The 18,658-nt window shown below is 40.7% G+C and overlaps 1 protein-coding gene across 1 annotated transcript in view; it reads right to left on the bottom strand.

Annotated features, from left to right (window-relative positions):
- JMJD1C (jumonji domain containing 1C) overlaps positions 1-18,658 on the bottom strand; it is a 108,305-nt gene that overhangs the window by 7,183 nt on the left and 82,464 nt on the right. The window contains exons 10-23 of the mRNA XM_031060727.1: positions 17,804-18,658; positions 15,004-15,205; positions 13,098-13,312; positions 12,003-12,155; positions 9,162-9,251; positions 7,753-7,880; positions 7,362-7,575; positions 5,820-6,034; positions 5,273-5,551; positions 4,714-4,882; positions 4,222-4,312; positions 3,978-4,108; positions 2,882-3,004; positions 1,712-1,851 (exon numbers count right to left, since the gene is read on the bottom strand). The exon at positions 17,804-18,658 is cut by the window's right edge and continues 17 nt beyond it. Of these exons, the coding sequence (XP_030916587.1) occupies positions 1,712-1,851; positions 2,882-3,004; positions 3,978-4,108; positions 4,222-4,312; positions 4,714-4,882; positions 5,273-5,551; positions 5,820-6,034; positions 7,362-7,575; positions 7,753-7,880; positions 9,162-9,251; positions 12,003-12,155; positions 13,098-13,312; positions 15,004-15,205; positions 17,804-18,658 (3,005 nt within the window). The remainder of the gene's footprint in view (positions 1-1,711; positions 1,852-2,881; positions 3,005-3,977; positions 4,109-4,221; positions 4,313-4,713; positions 4,883-5,272; positions 5,552-5,819; positions 6,035-7,361; positions 7,576-7,752; positions 7,881-9,161; positions 9,252-12,002; positions 12,156-13,097; positions 13,313-15,003; positions 15,206-17,803) is intronic.

The following is an 18,658-nucleotide window of genomic DNA, read 5'->3' as shown; positions in this document are numbered from 1 at the left end:
GGAATTCAGGAAAAATGATGAACACATAAAAATACTTTCTGACATCAGTAAATGGAATTGCACAACCATTTCTCATCAAGTGAACCACAGGGAACAAATATTACTCTTAATCAACTGCTACTAAATCAATCCTAGTCACTAAAAAAGAAAATGTGATTACATATAAAGAACACAAACCTAATCCACCTGTCATGAGTCATGAAACAAGTATCTCATTAAAAACATAGACTTCTTAAAATTTTATTAAATGAATGTAATTATGTGATGCAGAACTTGAAACTCTCCTTGAGTATTATCACCCTTCTAACAAGATACTGAGATTTTATATCTTAGCAGCAGCAAAGTGGTCCCCAATGATTATTCATCAATTAATCTCCAATTCGGTACTTCCCAAATACCACCACTCCTAAAATACATGGTGGTACACAGCTCACTTGGGATACCAGGGCTAACTGTAGTAGCAAATGACAAACTTCTTTATACAGCATCCTAAATGCTTCTGTTTTAAACCTGTTGCTCAAATAGTTTCACAGCTCTGAACAGTTTCAAAAGTGCTCTGAGGGAGTATTCAGCATTTCCTCTCTATGTCCACCTATTCCTTTGCATTCACGACTTTATTCACAACTCTCTTTTTTGAACTGAAAAGCCACCATCTACTTTATGAGCATCTACTTTTTGAATGAACAAAAAGTCTTGCTGAATAATTCATAATCTCCTGGAATGAGTTTTGTTTTACCTCCCAGTGCTCATTTTTCCCTCCAGCTCAGGCTGCCAAAGAGCAAATGTTTGAGTCACTGGAGGACAGCTGGCCTGGTACAGACACTGCTTTATTGTCAAAGGGAATCTTCACTGCTGAATTTCCTGGGCTTCCCCTGCTCCCAGCAGAGCCCTTGGCCTCAAGTTTGTTTATGGACCCCTTTGCTGCAGCCAGTTAAAACTCATCTGATGTCTCCTCACAGAAGAAGACAGTGAAGATATCTCTCTCCTCAAGCAATCACTTCAGTGATACTTTGGTATTTCTGTGCTTCTATCAAGGCCACCTTCCAGAGCCCACAAATGTGCTAAGGACAAGGCACAGAACACTGCTTCCAAGATGGAATCCCTACCATTAATGCACTGACAGATATTCATCCTAGGGAACAACCTGAAAGGTTCTGATGTGGCTCTGACTTCTGAGCACCACATGCCACTGGAGGATGATCTGCAGCACAGCCAGGTTGAGTTTTCTGCCCCTGGGGATGTTCTCCCACTGCTTCCACCTTCACCAAGAGCCCAGCCACGTTCCTGTGCTGACTGATGTGACACAGTCCTGGCAAAGATTGGTGGCCATGGGTGGTGAGGCCAGGGGATTTGGCATGGGAAAATTCACCAAAAATTCAGCGGCAATAATACAATAATGGATCAGTGACAGAAAAACACCATCCCACAAATTATCTTTTATATTAGAGCAGGGCAAGAAGAGATCTCCACGCCCTCCTAAGCCTTCAGTTACAGACCACCTGTCACTCTTACAAAGTGAATTCATGTGTTACTTACTTTATTTGTTGGTGGTGCAGCAGGTCAAGTATAGTTTATTTTATGTGCTATAAAGGAAATAATTTTGCCTTCCTCCCTTCTCTAACACTGAGGTGGGGTTTGTGGTTTTTGCCAGCCCCTTTTGATTTATCAATTACTTAGGTTATATTTATAAATTATGTGTAATCAAGCTAACCTTTTGCAGAAACTCTCTTATCTTGTCAGCATCTTTGCCAGCATAAATGTGCCACAAAGCACCAGGTAATTCACTGGAATCTTTCAACCGCTTCCTTAAAAGGTCATCCAAATCTTCCTCTTCCAACTTCTTCAAAACTCCTAAGGTTCAACAAAAATATTCTTTAAATGTGAGAAGGAGAAAAACCACAGAAACTAAATATCTTCTTTTCAAAATTCTTGTGTGAGATTAAGCAGATGGAAGTTTGCTGAATACAACAGAAGCCACCAGGTGATCTTTCTGTTCAGTGTCTGTAACTCATTACTAGAACATGAATGCTGTGGATACCTAAAAAATACCTTTAATTTTTCAACTTTTTCCACATTTCCTGAATTCCACAGAACACAATCTCCTACCTGAAATAAACAAGCAGGGCTGGTACCAAAAAATGAAAAGATGAAAAAGGTGTTTTCCTGCAGTCAGCACAAGCAGTGTATAGCATGCTGTTGTTGCAGCCAGAGCTCTCCCAGGATGCTCAAGTTGGCTGCTATTAACTCCATGCATACACAGGTGAAAACAAAGCAAATGAAAGACAAACCTTACTGCAGCTCTATTAGTCACACCCAAAATCTACATTTGCTGATTATGGAATAAGAGGACAAAAGAAAAAGGGCAAAGAAACAAAACTATTTCAGTGATTTAAAGACTGTTTCACATAAGCAATAAACCTCATAGAGACGACTAACATACACCAATTTAAGCTCTCCAGTGCTGAAAAATTACATTACAGCCCAAATTCAATAGAGTAAGCACAATGCATCCAGAAGAAGCAGCATAAACAGAAGGTCTGGCAAATACATCATCCTGACATAATTGTTAGAACCAGCACAGCTTCCAGAGAAAATCCTTCACCCTGCACTTCCATTAGCTATGCCAGCCCCAGCACAGCAATGGCGCATCAATTATATGTAATGGCAAAAAAAGTGGAAAGAGTTTGAAATACCATTTCATAATTCATGAACTGCAGTGTATTTTATACAGAACTAATGTGTGTGCAAACCCTTGGAACAAGAATCACCCAGCTGTAAGCAAGTTCTTATGGATCTGCCTTCCAAAGAACAGTGTCAACTTTAGAAGGGGCAGAACATTCAGTCCATCTACACCTCTTACAGTGAGTGAGATTGACATTACCTGATTTGGAAAGTACTCCATTTCCTTTGGCTATGCCAACATAAACAAGGATGTTCACGACATCAGAAACTTCAATATGGAGATTTGTGGTTCCTATGTCATGGTCTTTAGTAGCAGCCACACCTATGTTACAAGATAAAATTAAGATTTGTTTGTATTGCATATTCAAATCAGAACATGTAACAACAGTGAAGAAATTTCTGAAGTATACTTGGCATCACTGAAATATACAAATTAAAAACATGCTTTTGGTTCACCTGCTAAACAAGAAAACATTACTTTTTAATAAGAGTCCTTGAGATTCTCTCTTAGCCCAGGTACCTATCCCTACACAGCAGCTGTGTCAGAACAAAATGCTTCAGCAGAACAGTCAGACATTTCCTGACCACTGTGTTCCACTCCTCTTCAACCCTTCAGGTTGCTCAGGGCAATGAATACACAAGGTTATCAAATATGTCACTTTTATGTCTGGCTGTAAGAGAGCCCTTAATCAAAATTATGCCCAAAGAGGAAAATTACTTTTAGTTTTAAGAAATGAACATTTTTAAGTCAAAAGGACATTTTGGAACACAGCCATAGAGCAGTGTTACCTCAGAGTGACATTAATGACTCAGTTCTCAGACCCATGCCATTATCACTATTGTTAATATGCTTCTTTCACATGTTTTTTGGGGAACTTTTAAAACCAAAGCCATTGTGTCACAAATTACTAGTCATTTCTTGTCCTATTACAATAATTTGTAAAACAGAATTGAACAAAATTCTTTGCAAAAGAAGTAGCAAACAGAAAGTGTCTGAGGGAATCAACCTTTTCTAAACAGGTTTTTGAGTGTACAGCACACAAATTATGAGAAATATGATGAGATTAATTTATGACCAGAATTATGAATACCACGATATTTCATGAAGTATTTTGTCACATAGCATTACTAAAGGCAGGTTCCATCACTGTGTAGAAGCAGCTAACCATTTACATGCTCCAGAATACTATAATAGCATAAGAAAAGATGTAAAGAAATGGAGAAGGAAATAGACTCTGTGATATTCTACAAGTTTAAGGGAAGAAGTAACAGCTGCATTTACAGGGCACACTCACCATATGCACTGCACAGTCTGGGTCCCAAATCTGGCCGGACAAAAAATCCTGGCAGATGAGAAGCCAAGTTTAGTTTTCCTTCTGGACTACAATATTCAGGCAAGGGTAAACTTTTTAGTAAGTCCTCATATCTGGAGGAGAAAAGAAAAAAAGAATATCATTGAATCTGTGCCGTTACGTAGCGAGAGAAAATAGAGTAATATTAAGATTGACTGAAGAACATCTAATATTAAACTCAAAATACCTTGCTGGCATCATGGTCTTGAAATCTTCACCAGAAGGCCAGTCTTTCAGTTTTAGCAGAGCTGTTTCTCCATTTTTTACTTTCTGCCGTTCTGTAAGTAACAGAAATAACTAAAAACTCATGTACTGTAGGCATTTCACTTTATTCAACTAAACATTAACTCTAAACCTGCCAAGAATCAAAATGTCATGCATAAACAGGAGATCGCTGATTTCAAGATTCAAGAATGATACAAACCAAACTCAGCTAGTTAAGTAAGAAGGACATGTGCCCAGTTTCTTAGTCAGACCTAGCCAGTATAACAGTGCATCCTTAATTCTGCAGAGATACAAATTGCAAGTTTCCACCACATTCTCTGGAAACAGATTACCTAGAGCTTTCTTTTTAAAGTTTCTTCAAAGCCTCAAGATCCATAATGATAATTTTTAACTGCAGTTTCTAACACTGATCATGTTCAGAATCAATACCATAATACATTTTTAAGGAACATACTTGAAACATCTTCAAAACCATCCCAGAACTCCTTGACATTGGTGTTTGAAATGATACTGTCCTTGCAATTCAAGATATCTGCTTGCTGGTTTCCAAAATCCAGACTGATTGACTCAGCTTTCCACAGGCTGAAGTTCATTTTCTTATGCATACCAGACACCAAAACAGGCTGTAAAGAGTAAAATAAAGTAATTTCTAAAAATCAGTCCTTATCCTTTCACAAGCAGACAAATTCTTTAACTGAACTGGAACACAAATGTGTCTGGAACACACATGGAAGACCTTGGCCTTACTGAGCTGTTAACACTTCCTCCAACAGCACCCATATCCAAAGGTGTCACCCCTTTTTGGAATCTGAAACTCCACAACAGCAATATCTTGTTTATTATAACTGATTAACTCAAGTTGAACTACACAAGGTTCATCTGTGGGCTATACCTGACAACTTGGTTTTACCCCCAGCTTTAAATAGGGAGTTAGGCATTTCTGTCCTTTAATAGACAACTCCCCAGAGCCTCCTGCTGATGTCACTTTACTGACCAACCTGCTCAATACCTACCCTTCCGTGTTTCCAGCACTCTTTGAAGAGTTTCCAGTTGTTGGTGTTTTTATGATCTCTGAGCCACAGAACATGCTTGTCACAGATCCATGAGTACTGGATATCACTGTACCGTTTACTGCAGTCATCCTGAATGCTTTTTTTATCATCCTTTGGCTCTTCTTTTATTTCAGATTTTACATTTATCTTTGGTGCTCTATTTGGTGGAATCTTGTTTTCTACTACTGAAGCAATTATATCATCGAGAATGTTCGGCATTGTCCTTCCACTCTTGCCACTCTGTTGGAAAACAAATGCATGCTTAAACGGCATAAAAGCAACTTAATGCAATTCCTTTTGAAAAAGAGTAACCTTTCTGATGTTGTATCAATTATCATCACATATAAAAACAAATAAAATGTTAATGTGTGTGCATATGAAGTTTTAATTATGAATGCGTACTTAAAGCAATACACCTATCAGACTGCTCTAACTGTAATGTGCCAGAACAGATTGATAGAGATTTTCAAATCCTAAGAGAAAAGCTGTGCATCTTGTAAACACTTACTGCTGTTCCTGTAGAGTACACTGGAGCAAAAGCAATGCCAGCATCTGTAGAGCCCAGACGCAGTTTGCCTGCTGTTGTAGTTAACAGATCTCGTAAGGTTGAGCCCTGCTCGTTGTTCTGGGATGAAGGAGGAGAACTTTTACAGTTTGGTGACTCCAAATTATCCTGGTCCTTCCCTTCCTTCGAATGTTTTCCAGAAGGACATTCTTTGTTCTCTAAAACAAAAATAATCATTGCAAGTTTACACTGTTGTATCATGGGGCACACATAGGAGCAGCACCAGTACCCTGCACTTCCTAGTGGTGGTAACAACAGACTGTGCAGCACTAGTGCTTTATTCACCTGGAAACACACCAGAGGATCAACTACACCCTTCAGAACACAGTCAAACAGTGTGACCAAGCAAAGGCCTCCTTCAGCATCTCAGACCTGCAGCTGAGTGAGTGCCTGTCACAAGTGAGATACACTGCAGCTGGAAATACTTCCCCAGCACACAGGCATGCCACACCAGCCACCTTCTGCCGAAGGATTCTGATGCCACCAGGGAAGAGAAAGAACAGTGTCTTTCCTTTTTGTGAACAACAAATGGCACTATTTTCTTTATTAATTCAATTACAGAATCACACAGAATCACTAGCTTGGAAGAGACCTTTAAAATCAAGTCCAACCCATGCCCTAACACCATCTCAACTAAACCCTGGCACCCAGTGCCACATCCAATCTTTTTTAAACACATCCAGGGATGGTGACTGCACTACCTCCCTGGGCAGACCACTCCAGTACTTCATCACTCTTTGTGTAAAAAAAAAACTTTTTCCTAATATCCAACCTATACCCCTTGGCACAGCTTGACACTGTGTCCTCTGGTCCTGTCAGTGCTGCCTGGAGAAAGAGCCCAACCCCAGCTGAGCACAGGCACCTTTCAGGAGCTGTAGAGAGTGATGAGGGCACCCCTGAGTCTCCTTTTCTCCAGGCTGAGCACCCCCAGCTCCCTCAGGGGTTCCTCACAGGGTTTGTGTTCCCAGCCCCTCTCCAGCCTCGGTGCCTCCTCTGGACGCGCTCCAGCGTCCCAAGGTCCTTCCCAAGCTGAGGGGCCAGAGCTGGACACAGCACTCCAGCTGTGCCCTCACCAGGGCCAGGGCCAGGGGCAGAATGACCTCCCTGCTCCTGCTGGCCACACCATTCCTGATCCAGGCCAGGAGCCCTTGGCCTTCTTGGCCACCAGAGCACACTGCTGGCTCATGTTCAGCCGGCTGTCACCAGCACCTCCAGGTCCCTTTGTGCCTGGGCACTGCCCAGCCACTCTGTCCCCAGCCTGCAGCACTATAGGGGTTATTGTGGCCACAATGCAGGACTCAGCACTTGGACTTATTAAATTTCATCCTACTGGACTCTGCCCATCCATTCAACCATTCCAGGCCTCCCTGCAAAGCCCTCCTGCCTTCCAATAGATCAACACACACTCCCAGCTTGGTGTCATCTCAAAGGTACCAGCAGTGCCCCCAAAGTCACAGACATGATATGACAATTTCAAATATTTACCTTTTTTTTCTTCTCTGGCTTTCTGCTCTGCAAGATCAGCCAGCCAATGCAGTGGGGACTGGGATTCAGGCGGTGTTAACTTGCTGTCTGTGCTCACATCACTCCTTGGACTTGTGTTACCATTTGTCTCAGACTTTTGAGGAGTATTCTGCTGTTGAGACTCAGGCATACACAGAGAAATTTTATTACTGTGGTTAAGGACATTCTGCAAAACCTGTAAAGAACAAATTTATTTTTAACTACACAGCTTCACTTTAAAGTATTTCAAAGACATGGCCAGTATTTAACTCCCACATATGCAAACTGAAATGCAACTGGTACAATTCAAATACAAAAACCCACCAGGATCAGAACACTCAAGATGCAATGTACACACACATTTTAGACTCACCTGAGACACACCATTCATTGCAGGGAGCTTGCCAGCTTGTGTGTTCTGCTTGGTAGTGCACTGACAATGGGATTTAATTTCAAATTTTTCTCTAATATTGTGCATAGCATCCAAAAGATCTGTCAAAACTAAAGACAGTTAAGGAGAAAAACATTACTAGCTGTCAATCATTGTGACCCTCTTTACAACATACACAGAGTGATGTTTTAAACTATTAAAAACCTGAATTTACCACTCTAAACTACTCCAAAATGACTGCCCAGTTTATCTTTAAGCTTGTGCAGAGAGACACTCAATTAAATAATTGTACACTACTCTTCTGAATAATCTGAGCTTAGTCTGCACTCCCATTGCATGGCACACGCCAAGCAAGCCAGTAATTATTTACTTCTCATTGTTCAATGGGTATATCATTGCTTCATCCAATAAAACCATCAGCTACAGACTGAAGTGAGCCATGTCTTGACAAAAAAATCACTATGTGAGCATGTAAATGAAGGCTGTTTGGTAATGGGCATGCACAGAAGAACAAAACTGAGGTTAAGTAGGCAATCTTCATTGTGATGTTTCCAGATGAGTAGTTCACTTTCACAATTTAAAATTCAAACCAGTTTCAGTCTAGAACCTGTTCTGGGAAATGTCACAATTTGAATTTGTTATGGAATCTACCCAACCTTCATTTCTACCTGAACTACCATGCAACAACTCATGGAATAATGGCTTGGTTCTGTATTTTCAGCTTAAAATAACCTGGGAATTTACTTAGTAGGTTTAAGGGCACATTTCAGTTTTCTATTTTCTGGTCTGTATCCAGGCTGACAGAAATTTTGTGCTAACAACCACTACACCACACCTAAAGGCACTACTTCAGAGAACTTACTTGGTTGTAAGCAGAAATCTGAGTCTAGCTGGGTTTGTGATTCCTGCTTAGTTTTTCAATTATAATGAGCTATTGACTGCATTCTGCTCAATCATCTGAACCAAAACCTTTCTTTTCTTTTTTGGGTATGGGACAGACAACAGTGAAAAACAAATTCCCAAAAATCCTTTGCCTCAGTGGTACTATTTAAACATTTTCTTTTAACAGCTAAGGTCAGATGTATTAAGGACATTCTGATTGTTTTATTCTGCTCTGAAAAGGTACAAATCCACCACAAAAAAGCCCTCCAGTTCTTCACTGCCTGTCCCCAAAACCCCTTTACACATCTGTCAGCACACTCCTCTTACTCTCATCATCATCTGTGCCCAGTGCTGCTAACTGCCCAGAGGCATTTAACTTCTTGCAATTATTTAACCCAATTCCCAGGTTTTTAAATGGAAAATGAGAAGTTTCAAGAAACAACTCTGGCCCTGCTTCACAGAAAGACCTGGGGGAAAAGCAGCTTCTGCTTGTTTGCATATGGTCTTACCAGAGCCTGGAATAATCTGTGTTGGCATCAGGTGCTTGTGATCATGAGGCTGTCCCTTCACACACTTCATCCAGGCATACAACTCCTTATCTGCAAAATAGGATTGCCAATGTTTTACTTCCCTTACACTGCACATACACAGACAAAGCTAAGGCCTCTCAGACTGCTGCTTTTGGTTAGAAACATTTCTCTGCACATACAGGCCTTCTGTCCAGGTATCCAGTGTGACAAGGACGTGCACACAACAGCTACTTTTCACATTAATGAAAAGAGTTAAAGAATACTGAACTCTGAAATAGCTGCATCTCTAACACAGGCCCTTGCCAATTACCTCCAAATTTCAAAGTGTATTCCCTTTATAACATTTAGTGAGTTGCCAATTTAACATAGGCTGAAATCCTTTACAGTTGCTACTAAGGCCATGAACCTCCCTTGATGAATCCTGCCATGGAAAAGAGACATAATTAGGCTGTGATTTTATGGTTCATCTAATTTGACACAATCCACACTCCAAGTGGAAGTGTCTGTTTTCAACCAGTTCCCCAGAGAAGCCAAAAAGATGAACTTCTAACCAAGTCATCTCTGATTCAGCTTATGATGCAGCTACACCAGAGCTACTGGTGGCACAAAGGAGAGGGAAGCTGCATCATGGATTTATGGCACATTAAAGCAACCATGAAACCCTAAGGCTCTATGTACTGGCTGAAAATCAATTGTGCCAGCAGAAAGGGCCTAAGTGGTAGGAGATGCTTTCTAAACAGTTTAAGGAAGACTCTCCTGAAATGTGCAATGTTAAAAAAAAACACACAAGAAGAAAGAGAATAAAAAATGTCTGGCCAAGCAACTGGTCACCAACCTGCTATGTGATTTTGGGGCAGAAAGAACACAATTTCTCTCTCCATCCCCAGTCCTACTCACTGAACTGCTAATTTTAAGAAATTTTTCCAAGCCTTTTACCAGTTTGCTCACTCCAGCAATTTAAACTAAGGAACACAACATAGGAAGCATTTAACACATTTAAGGCACTTTTTTACATTGTAATAGGTACACAATGTTTCAAATGTTCCTTCAGATAAGTATTAAATTTATAAGCTAGTCAGTAGTTTTTGTAGCACCTAAAACATCTGAATATCCAACTGGTCACAAACATAAATAAATCAAGACAACAAAGCAGTATGTATCTACTTAATCTATTTTCTCATGGAAATGTCATAAAATGGCATCCCACTTGATGGTGCCATAAACTGTCTGAAGGTAACAATAGTTGCATATTCATCCACTCATAGTAAAGCGATAAGAGAAGTCATTGGTAAGAATCTGAATCTGGAATATTTAGACCTCTAACATTCCTGCCGAAGCAGGGAAAAACCAGGGGATTCTCTGTTACATTCAGCAACTGTAAAAACAACTCCTGGTTCCAGGAAAAATGGTGTAATATAAAGTCCTATTATATAGAGATGGGTGGGTGGTTCTGAACGTTTTTTAAGAGAGTACCAAAGAAGCAACACAGTTCACATGAATCCTACAGCATCATTAGAAATTAATCTGCAGAGAGGGAAGCTGCTGTGCTTCTGCTTTCACACGTAAAACTGCCATCAACAGAATGGAGAAAGTCCTCCCGGTAAGAAAACTGAAGAGAAGCCTCCTTCTTTATACTGCTTGTTCCAACTTCTAAGACATTTTGCTAAAACTTTCCTGGCTGGTTAACACATGCTATAAAAAGCCTCTGACTGTGTGTTCCCACCAGGGTAAATAATGTTTGGCGTGTGTCCCAAGCCACGTCAGATGGATGCACACACAGACTGCAGCCCCTGAAGAGCTGCTGAAGCAGCCTCCAGCACTAAAGCAGTAACAACTGCTCTCAGTGCAGGCAAATACTGACATTAGCTCCCTAAAAACTTCAGTGTAGGAGGCCTGTCACTGCAAGCCAGGGACAAAGTGGGTGAGACTCTCCATTTGGCAAAGCTTTGCCACCTAACAGTTAAGCTTTATTTTACTAACATTTCACATCTGTGACATTACAGGCTATGACAAACATGGAACTGCTTTTCAAAACAGCATTATCCTTGAATCAGTTCCTGGCACAGTGTCTGACCACAGCACTGTGCCAGGGCACAATGCCTGCCTCCCAGGGAAGGCAGTGCATTCCACCAGCAGCCTGCACTCCAGTGTCACAGCTGAGGACTCCAAGACCAAATCAATCCTCCAAGTCATTCATCCTTTCAACTGCAACCCAGCTGGGTCACCCAGAAATCAGAGGTTTGCTGATTGTTCTTCTCTCTCTCCAGACTAAAGCAGACATTTCCATTAGAGCACAGGATAAACCACATATATGTGTAGGCTTACGGATTGTGAAACTTCCATTAATACTCATTTTAAATACCATCCCAAGTATTTTTCTCCATCTTTTTCTTTTTTATGATAAAACTATAAAATATGATGTTACATCAGTATGACAAGCCACTTCTGAAGAGAGGACTCCAGAAAACATTTAAATCAAGGCAAGTTTTAACAGCAATGAGCTACCATAAACAGGGAGGTGTGACTGAGCACCAGTCTCAACCAAAGAACAAGATTTAACCTTGAGGGGCAAGGCAAAGCAATCCACACAAAGAGACTGAAATATGGACAAAGAGCTAAAATAGCCCCAGAACAGCTGCTTTCAGAATGACTGATTCTATATCTACTCACAAAAAAAGGAGGCAAAAAAGATCCAAGAGAAACCAATACACACAAGTAGTAATTTAACACTTTACAGAAAGACAGTTCTAATGAATCAGCAGCTCTGCAGCAAATGAGAATAAACAGCCTATACAATACTCTAGTTCATAAAAAACTGACCTCTAGAACTTTTCCTTTCCTTTGCTTTGTAACAATCTAGGCAGACCACAAATCCACATTTTTGGCAGACCCAATGAATGTTAAATAATGTGGCTTCACATGCATCACACATCTCACGGACTCCTCTCACTGCTCTCTTCCATGCAATTTTGGCTGAAATACAAAATAAGCAGAATAAAAGGACTGAAATTTAAATGCAAAGCACAGAATGAATAGTCTTTATAGATGAAGCATTCATAAGTTTCCCCCCAGACACAACTGGGTTTTGGGGGAGGAAAGTGATCCTTCATGAACAGGCCATCAAGAGCTGCCCTCTTAGTTCCATTACACAGCATCCCCTTCAATGCTACCTATTATCAACACATTATAAAGAAATAAGGCATTCAGAAGACACAGACTAAAGTAATACAGAAAATATATTGCTGCAAGCATGAAGAACTTTTTCAGCATACACTTCTAACCCATGCACTCATGAGGGTTTTCCACCTGACTGCCCACAGAACATGTTTGATCTAAAGGGCAGTCAAAGCAGTGAGCTGGCCAGCTGAAGCTGGCAGAAGGGGAGGGAGGTGCCTGCTCAGGAGACCTGGCTAGTATGTGTTTTCTGCTCCACTTCTTCCTCACACAGCCTGGAATCAGCAGAGCCACCAGGCTGTGCCCATCTGCTGTGGGCAGAAGGATGGAGGGTTGCTTTGGTGGGGAGGTGACAGTGTCAGCACACGCTCTGCAGGACCTACACTGCTCCACTCCTCTCCTCTGTTCTGGGAAGGAGACACATCACAAACACCATTTGCTGGCAGCAGTCAGTACCTGGCTCACCACAGGCCTTGGCTGGGAGCTGCCTGCTCTGGCTGGAGGCCAAGCTGGCAATGGAGGTTACTCCAAACCCACCAGGAGCCTGGCCCTGGCCTGGCACAGCCACCAGCACAGGCAGGGGAGTGGGCTGGCCCACTGAGGAAGGAACCCTCCCCAGCATGTCCTCCTAGCAAACAGCCTAGGAAAATCCAACAGCCAGGGGAAGAGAGCTGCACAAAGGGAAGCAATGGTCATCCAAGAAAAACTGCAGAACACTTGAGAGCTTTGAGGGCTCCTTACCGTCTTTTTTCACCCACGACATGGCTGTTTTCTCAGAGGTTACCAACTGACAAAATTTATCCCCTATGATATCTAGAATGTATTTAGAAGTTTCTAGGTCCAGTTCATCATCTTCATAGTTTTCATGTGTCCATAAACTCAGTGCTTCATCATCATATTGATCAGGAGAGGAGAAACCATCTATCCTAACCACTCCATTCTTACTGAAAGACAACCTAAAAATGAAAACAGATAGTTCAACTGCATGTATCATTATACTCTGTGACTTCCAATTTACTTGCTGCTTATATCTTACAACACAGAAGTTTTCTTTCTACCTTAACATCCTACATATTTTTAAATTTTAAAATAAATCCTACTGATGAAAATAGTTTTAAAATTATAAAAAAGGAAGCATGAAAACTAAAACTAAGCTTTTAGGAACTTTTTTCCATTTGATTCACTCATCATTCTCTCCCTCTAGCATTTATTATTCCTTCAAAATTGCAGACAGAAAAATTCTCTTATTTGATTTTATTTTGGTCCAAGTTTGGTTCCACCCACTTTCCCTCCTCACTTTCAATTTTTGCAATGTCTGTGATAGCAGACATTGACTTATATTGACTCACTTTGACTTATATTTTACAGATTTTTGTATCCTACTGCTCTCATACTGAGAAAACATGGGTTCAAATACTACATTTAAATTTTTCTAGGCAGAACAAATCAGCAATAGAAGCTAACGTTTTTGTATCCACTAAACTCTGACCTTTCAAAGGCTTTCCTGTTACTCTACCCAGGGCCATTCCACTAACCCTGGCTGTACTTAGCCTATTTTTAAGTGGTAACAATTAATCACTCCATCTTATCCAAAACAGGATAAGTCATTACAGATGTGATTATAACAGTTAAGGAATTTATGGCATCAAGATAGTCCTGAATTAAGAAATATCAATAATAAGATTTAGATATGTATTCAAATGAACAAGATGAAATTATCAACTTTCAGCTTCCAAAACAACAATTTCCAGATGTGTAAACTTCTTTTGCAATTCAAGCCCTACTATCTAAACACAAGGAAAATAATTAACTACTGTAAAATTTACCACAATATAATAAAAACATTCCATACTGGTTTTTATAAAATGCTGGCAAACCTTTATGTTCTCTCCTTTATACCGGGGGAAGAAAATCAACCGAAATTCCAACTTTGCCAAATGTAGAAGCAAATATTCTAACAGAGAAAGTATTCAGAGTCCAACCTCAAAATGATTCCTATAGATCTACCAAGTCTTGTAACTGAAGGTTCATTATAAAAAATTAAACCCCATTTAGGGAATGGCTTCCTGTCAAATACAAGTTGGATTAATATTGACAGCACAATCCATACACAAACTGAAGCTGTTTCATCCTTTCTTGGAGCTTCCTGAACCCCAGGAAATTTTCTTCCTTGTGAGTTTTCCTTGATGGGCCATTAATTCCAAAAAGAGGAGATCACAACTGCTCTCTGTCCTCAGAAAACTCCCAGAAAACCCTCAGCAACATTCCCACCATATACTGGCATAAGAACAATTAAAAGTAAGTGCAACTCTGCGGTTGTACAACTTGTCCAGAAAAAGTGAAGCCTGCCTTTTGAAAATCCCACTTCAAATGTCAGACACCTGTGTAATGTTGATGTGCTGTATTTTCTGCTTGCCTAAGGTACAGCAGGCAGATGTTCTGATGTCTTTGCTATGAAGCTTTTAAACAGCAATGAAGTCAATCCACAAAAGAAATGCAAATGTAAATACTGTTAAAATAGATGCTGTCTTTTATCAGGTAGACTGAGCCAGAAAAATCAGACATGCTTTCAAGTATGCCAGTCTTTTGTCAATGTTATTTTTAAAAGCTGAAAACACCACATTACCAGGAAATTAGGCATACTCACCTCCTAAAGTAGTAAAATCTACAAAATACTGGTGAGTGAGTTGGTTCTTCTCCTTTCTTACTTCTTATTAACCTACATTCTCTGCATTTTTGCAAATTTGGTCCTATTTCAGAACAAGAATCATCCTGCAAAAAGGACTCTCCCGTTTGCTTCAGCTTCTTTACTTTGCGCCAGTCCTTTAACACTGAGCGAGGTATCCCAGCTGCAAAAGGAAGGAAGGACAGTTATGAGCTACTGGCACTGCTTCCTCACACATCACAGACAAGACAGTCAGAATTCAACATTTTTTTCTGGTACATTTGTTACCTGCATAATGTATTTCATTTTTAATTCCACCTGCCTGCCTGTCAGCACCGAAGTGAAAAAAGCAAACGTACCAATAAAACTTGCACAGGCAGGAGCACACTTAAGTAACTGCTAAGCTCCCAAGACACTACATTTTTCCTTATATTAGGTGCACCATTCCCCAGATATTCTACTAAAACCATCTTCAGAATCTCATTCTGACCAAAAAAGCAAAGACATAGAATACTGCAAGAAAGTTAGGTTTGTACTGTTTCTGAAGGTGTAGGCAAAAAGAGCCACAGTTAAATGAATAAAAGCAGAGCTTAAAAAAAATAACCTAAAACCAAATTCCAACTCCTTCAAAACTATAAAAAAAAAAAGTTACAGAATAGCAGCTATATTCACAGAATCCATTTACACTCTGTCTGGTTTGTTGGCTTTGCAAGGCCAGGAAGTGTAACTCTATTTTCGATACTGAAGTCAGAAGATCTGACACTGAGTAACATAAGGAGCAAGTCTATTGAGTAATAAGTGCAATTTTCACATACAGGTTTTGAAACTGAACCCTGTTGTCATTTAACCAAGCTTTCATTTTAAGGAGTCTTGAAAGTGGCACCACTCTTATCTGCAGACAGAGAGAATTATCTGTCATTTCATCTACCACTACTCTTGAAAGTTCATGTCCTGTAAACAGGGATCTGATGCAGGATGATAATAGGGTCAGGGTGTTAACTTTGGACTTGGTACCTGGGTGCAGACTGGTGTTTTGCCAGAGATGACTTGTGCAAACTTTACAAGTGACAGACTGCCTGTGCCTTGGTTCTTGGCCTAGAAACCACATTCCACACTCACTCAAGGCATGACAGTAACTGGATTAAAACCTGAGGAGTAAAAGGGGCACAAGTGCAGGTTTACTAGTCTAAAACAATGATTTCTGCCTTGGAAGCAGAGATCCAGGGTGTCATCTGGTAGCTGCTAGACTTCAAGCTCTGTGGGTAAGCACTTGGAAGACCCCCAGCACGTGCAGGGCTGTGCAGGAGGGAGCCTCACAGCCCGGAGCTCTGAGAGCTCCCGAGGGCTTTCCAAAACAGCTTCAGGACACAGCACTCTTCAACCCTGGCAGATCCACACACCACCCATGCTGCAAAACTGCCACCGAGCCCCAGACTGGTAACAGCCAGTTACCTCCAGCCACCTACAGAGAACCCAGGCAGCTTTTCCAAGGGAACATCATCTTTCCTGAAACACCTTTCCTGAAAGCTCCCCAAGGTTGACTATGATTTTGCGTAAAATCTTCGTGGAAAGTTCTTCTTGAAAAAAAAATCTCTGACCAGCTCTCTTGCAGAAATTTACCACAAAAAATCTTTTGCAACAGCAGAAAGGTCAAAAACACTTAACATGTTAGATATATGTATTTACAGTTGACTTTAAGAAGGGAAGCTGACAAAGATTTTACAGGCTTGTTTGCACTGATCTTTCCTTTACTTGGGAGCAGAAAGAAAAAGTAGTACTATTACTACTGGACCAAATATCTAGAATACGTCAGATGGACTACAACACTTCCATCACCCAGTACAATTCAGGGACTGGGTACTCTCAGATACCAGAAGAGTAACTTTATACACCAGACAGTGAAAAGCCACAGAATGTAATTACAGGCAGTATTGCTCATTTTCTTGCTACCTGTACTTAAAAAGTCTTAGAAGAAGTAATTTAAGGGTAGACTCTCTAATACTTAACCAGACCAAAGACAAAGAAGAATCCTTGGAGAAGAATAAATTGGGATAAAAATAAGGCAAGTTTTTAAATAAAATCCTTTATGTTGGCAGACCAGTTTCTCTTTTCAGATTAATCTAGTTACAATCTGCTATATGCTACAGTATTACATTTAAATGGAAATTTGTATTTCCCTAAATTTTTTATTCCTTAAACAAGAGAGATGTTAACACCATGTACTACACATGCTAGTTAGGAGTGTGAAATTATTCTCCCATAAACCTTTCATTATATTAACCAAATCATAACAGAGTGGCACCAGGCTCTCAAGGAACTGCCTCTGGCTTTCTGATCAAAGGATGAATTAGAGTTCAACAACAGAGAATCTTTCCCTCCAACAGTGATCTAAAAATAAATACATTAGATCTTAAAATAAAAAAACCTCAACATATATATATATATATCTATATATCTATATCTGTATATATGTATAGAGCACAATACAAGTGTCATAACTATATGCACCAGTCTGCTCAATTCTGATGGACAGCATGAAGGAGATGGTTTACTGCTCATTTTTAGGCCAAGAACCAGTTTGTTAACACAGATATACAAAACAGTCTACTTCTTACACCAGGATATTTCAAATGGCCTCAAGACAGATAAATAAGGACCTACTCATTTACACAGGCATGTTTTTAGCTCTTTTCCCAGCTATGGTGCATGACAAACCCTCCAGGATTAAGAGTGTTGGACTTCACACACTTCTGTGTCTTCCAAATCAGATTAATATACTCACTGCTGTTACTGCCGCTCTGTAACTTCAGCTTGCTTTTTTCTTTGGCGCTCCTGCTAAGAACACCATTTGGTTTCACTTCTTCCTCGGTATCACCCTTTTTTTTCTGCAAATCATTTTGTTTCTTTTTGTAAGTTGGCTTGGGCTGCCGTTTAGTCCTTTGCTCTGACTTGCTCTCGCTTTCATCAGAGTCACCACTTTCAGAGCCAGACTCGTACGTTCGTTTTCCTTTTCTCCTTGGGTGCTTATCTTCCTTTGCAAACTTATCTGCCAAAATTTTGCTATCTATGTTATTTTGCAAATCATTTGATGTAGAAGCTATTAAATTGACACTACACGGCTTAATAATTTCTGAAACACTGTTCCCTGAATTATCTTTTTTATTAGTGTTTTTATCTTCCTCTGAATGCCTTGTTAGCCAAGCCTTTTTCAGTTTAGTGTGGTAGTTTGGCTGACTCGTCTGGGAAGTCTGCCCACTGCCTACAGAGTTCGCTTTGTTTATTGTATTACAGACGATAGCACTGTCTGGGGAGAGAGAGGTTGAAAATGTCTGATTTTTCACAGAGTTGGACTCAGCCTCAGTGGCGTTGCTACTTTTAAACTGAGCTGCGGCCAACGCTGCCTTGTGCTTTTTCAAATGGACAAAGTCGGTAGAGGTGGAGAACGCCGAGCTGGGCTGAGCAGCGCTGCCAGCAGCGGATGTAACCGGAGCTGCAGTGCTGACCTTGCACTCCTGGGGCTGCGCCTGGCCCTGGCCGGCCGCCCTCGGGGCCGCGCTCTCCAGCGGCGCGCAGGACACGGCGCTCGACACCGAGTCCGTCACTGCAGAGCTGACCCGGCTCGACACGCTGGTGGTCA

This window comes from Geospiza fortis, unplaced genomic scaffold (assembly GCF_000277835.1).
Source record: "Geospiza fortis unplaced genomic scaffold, GeoFor_1.0 scaffold92, whole genome shotgun sequence".
NCBI classification, from domain to species: Eukaryota; Metazoa; Chordata; class Aves; order Passeriformes; family Thraupidae; genus Geospiza; species Geospiza fortis.
The sequence above is the reverse complement of the archived record's forward strand: the minus strand, read 5'-3'. Positions and strand labels throughout refer to the sequence as shown.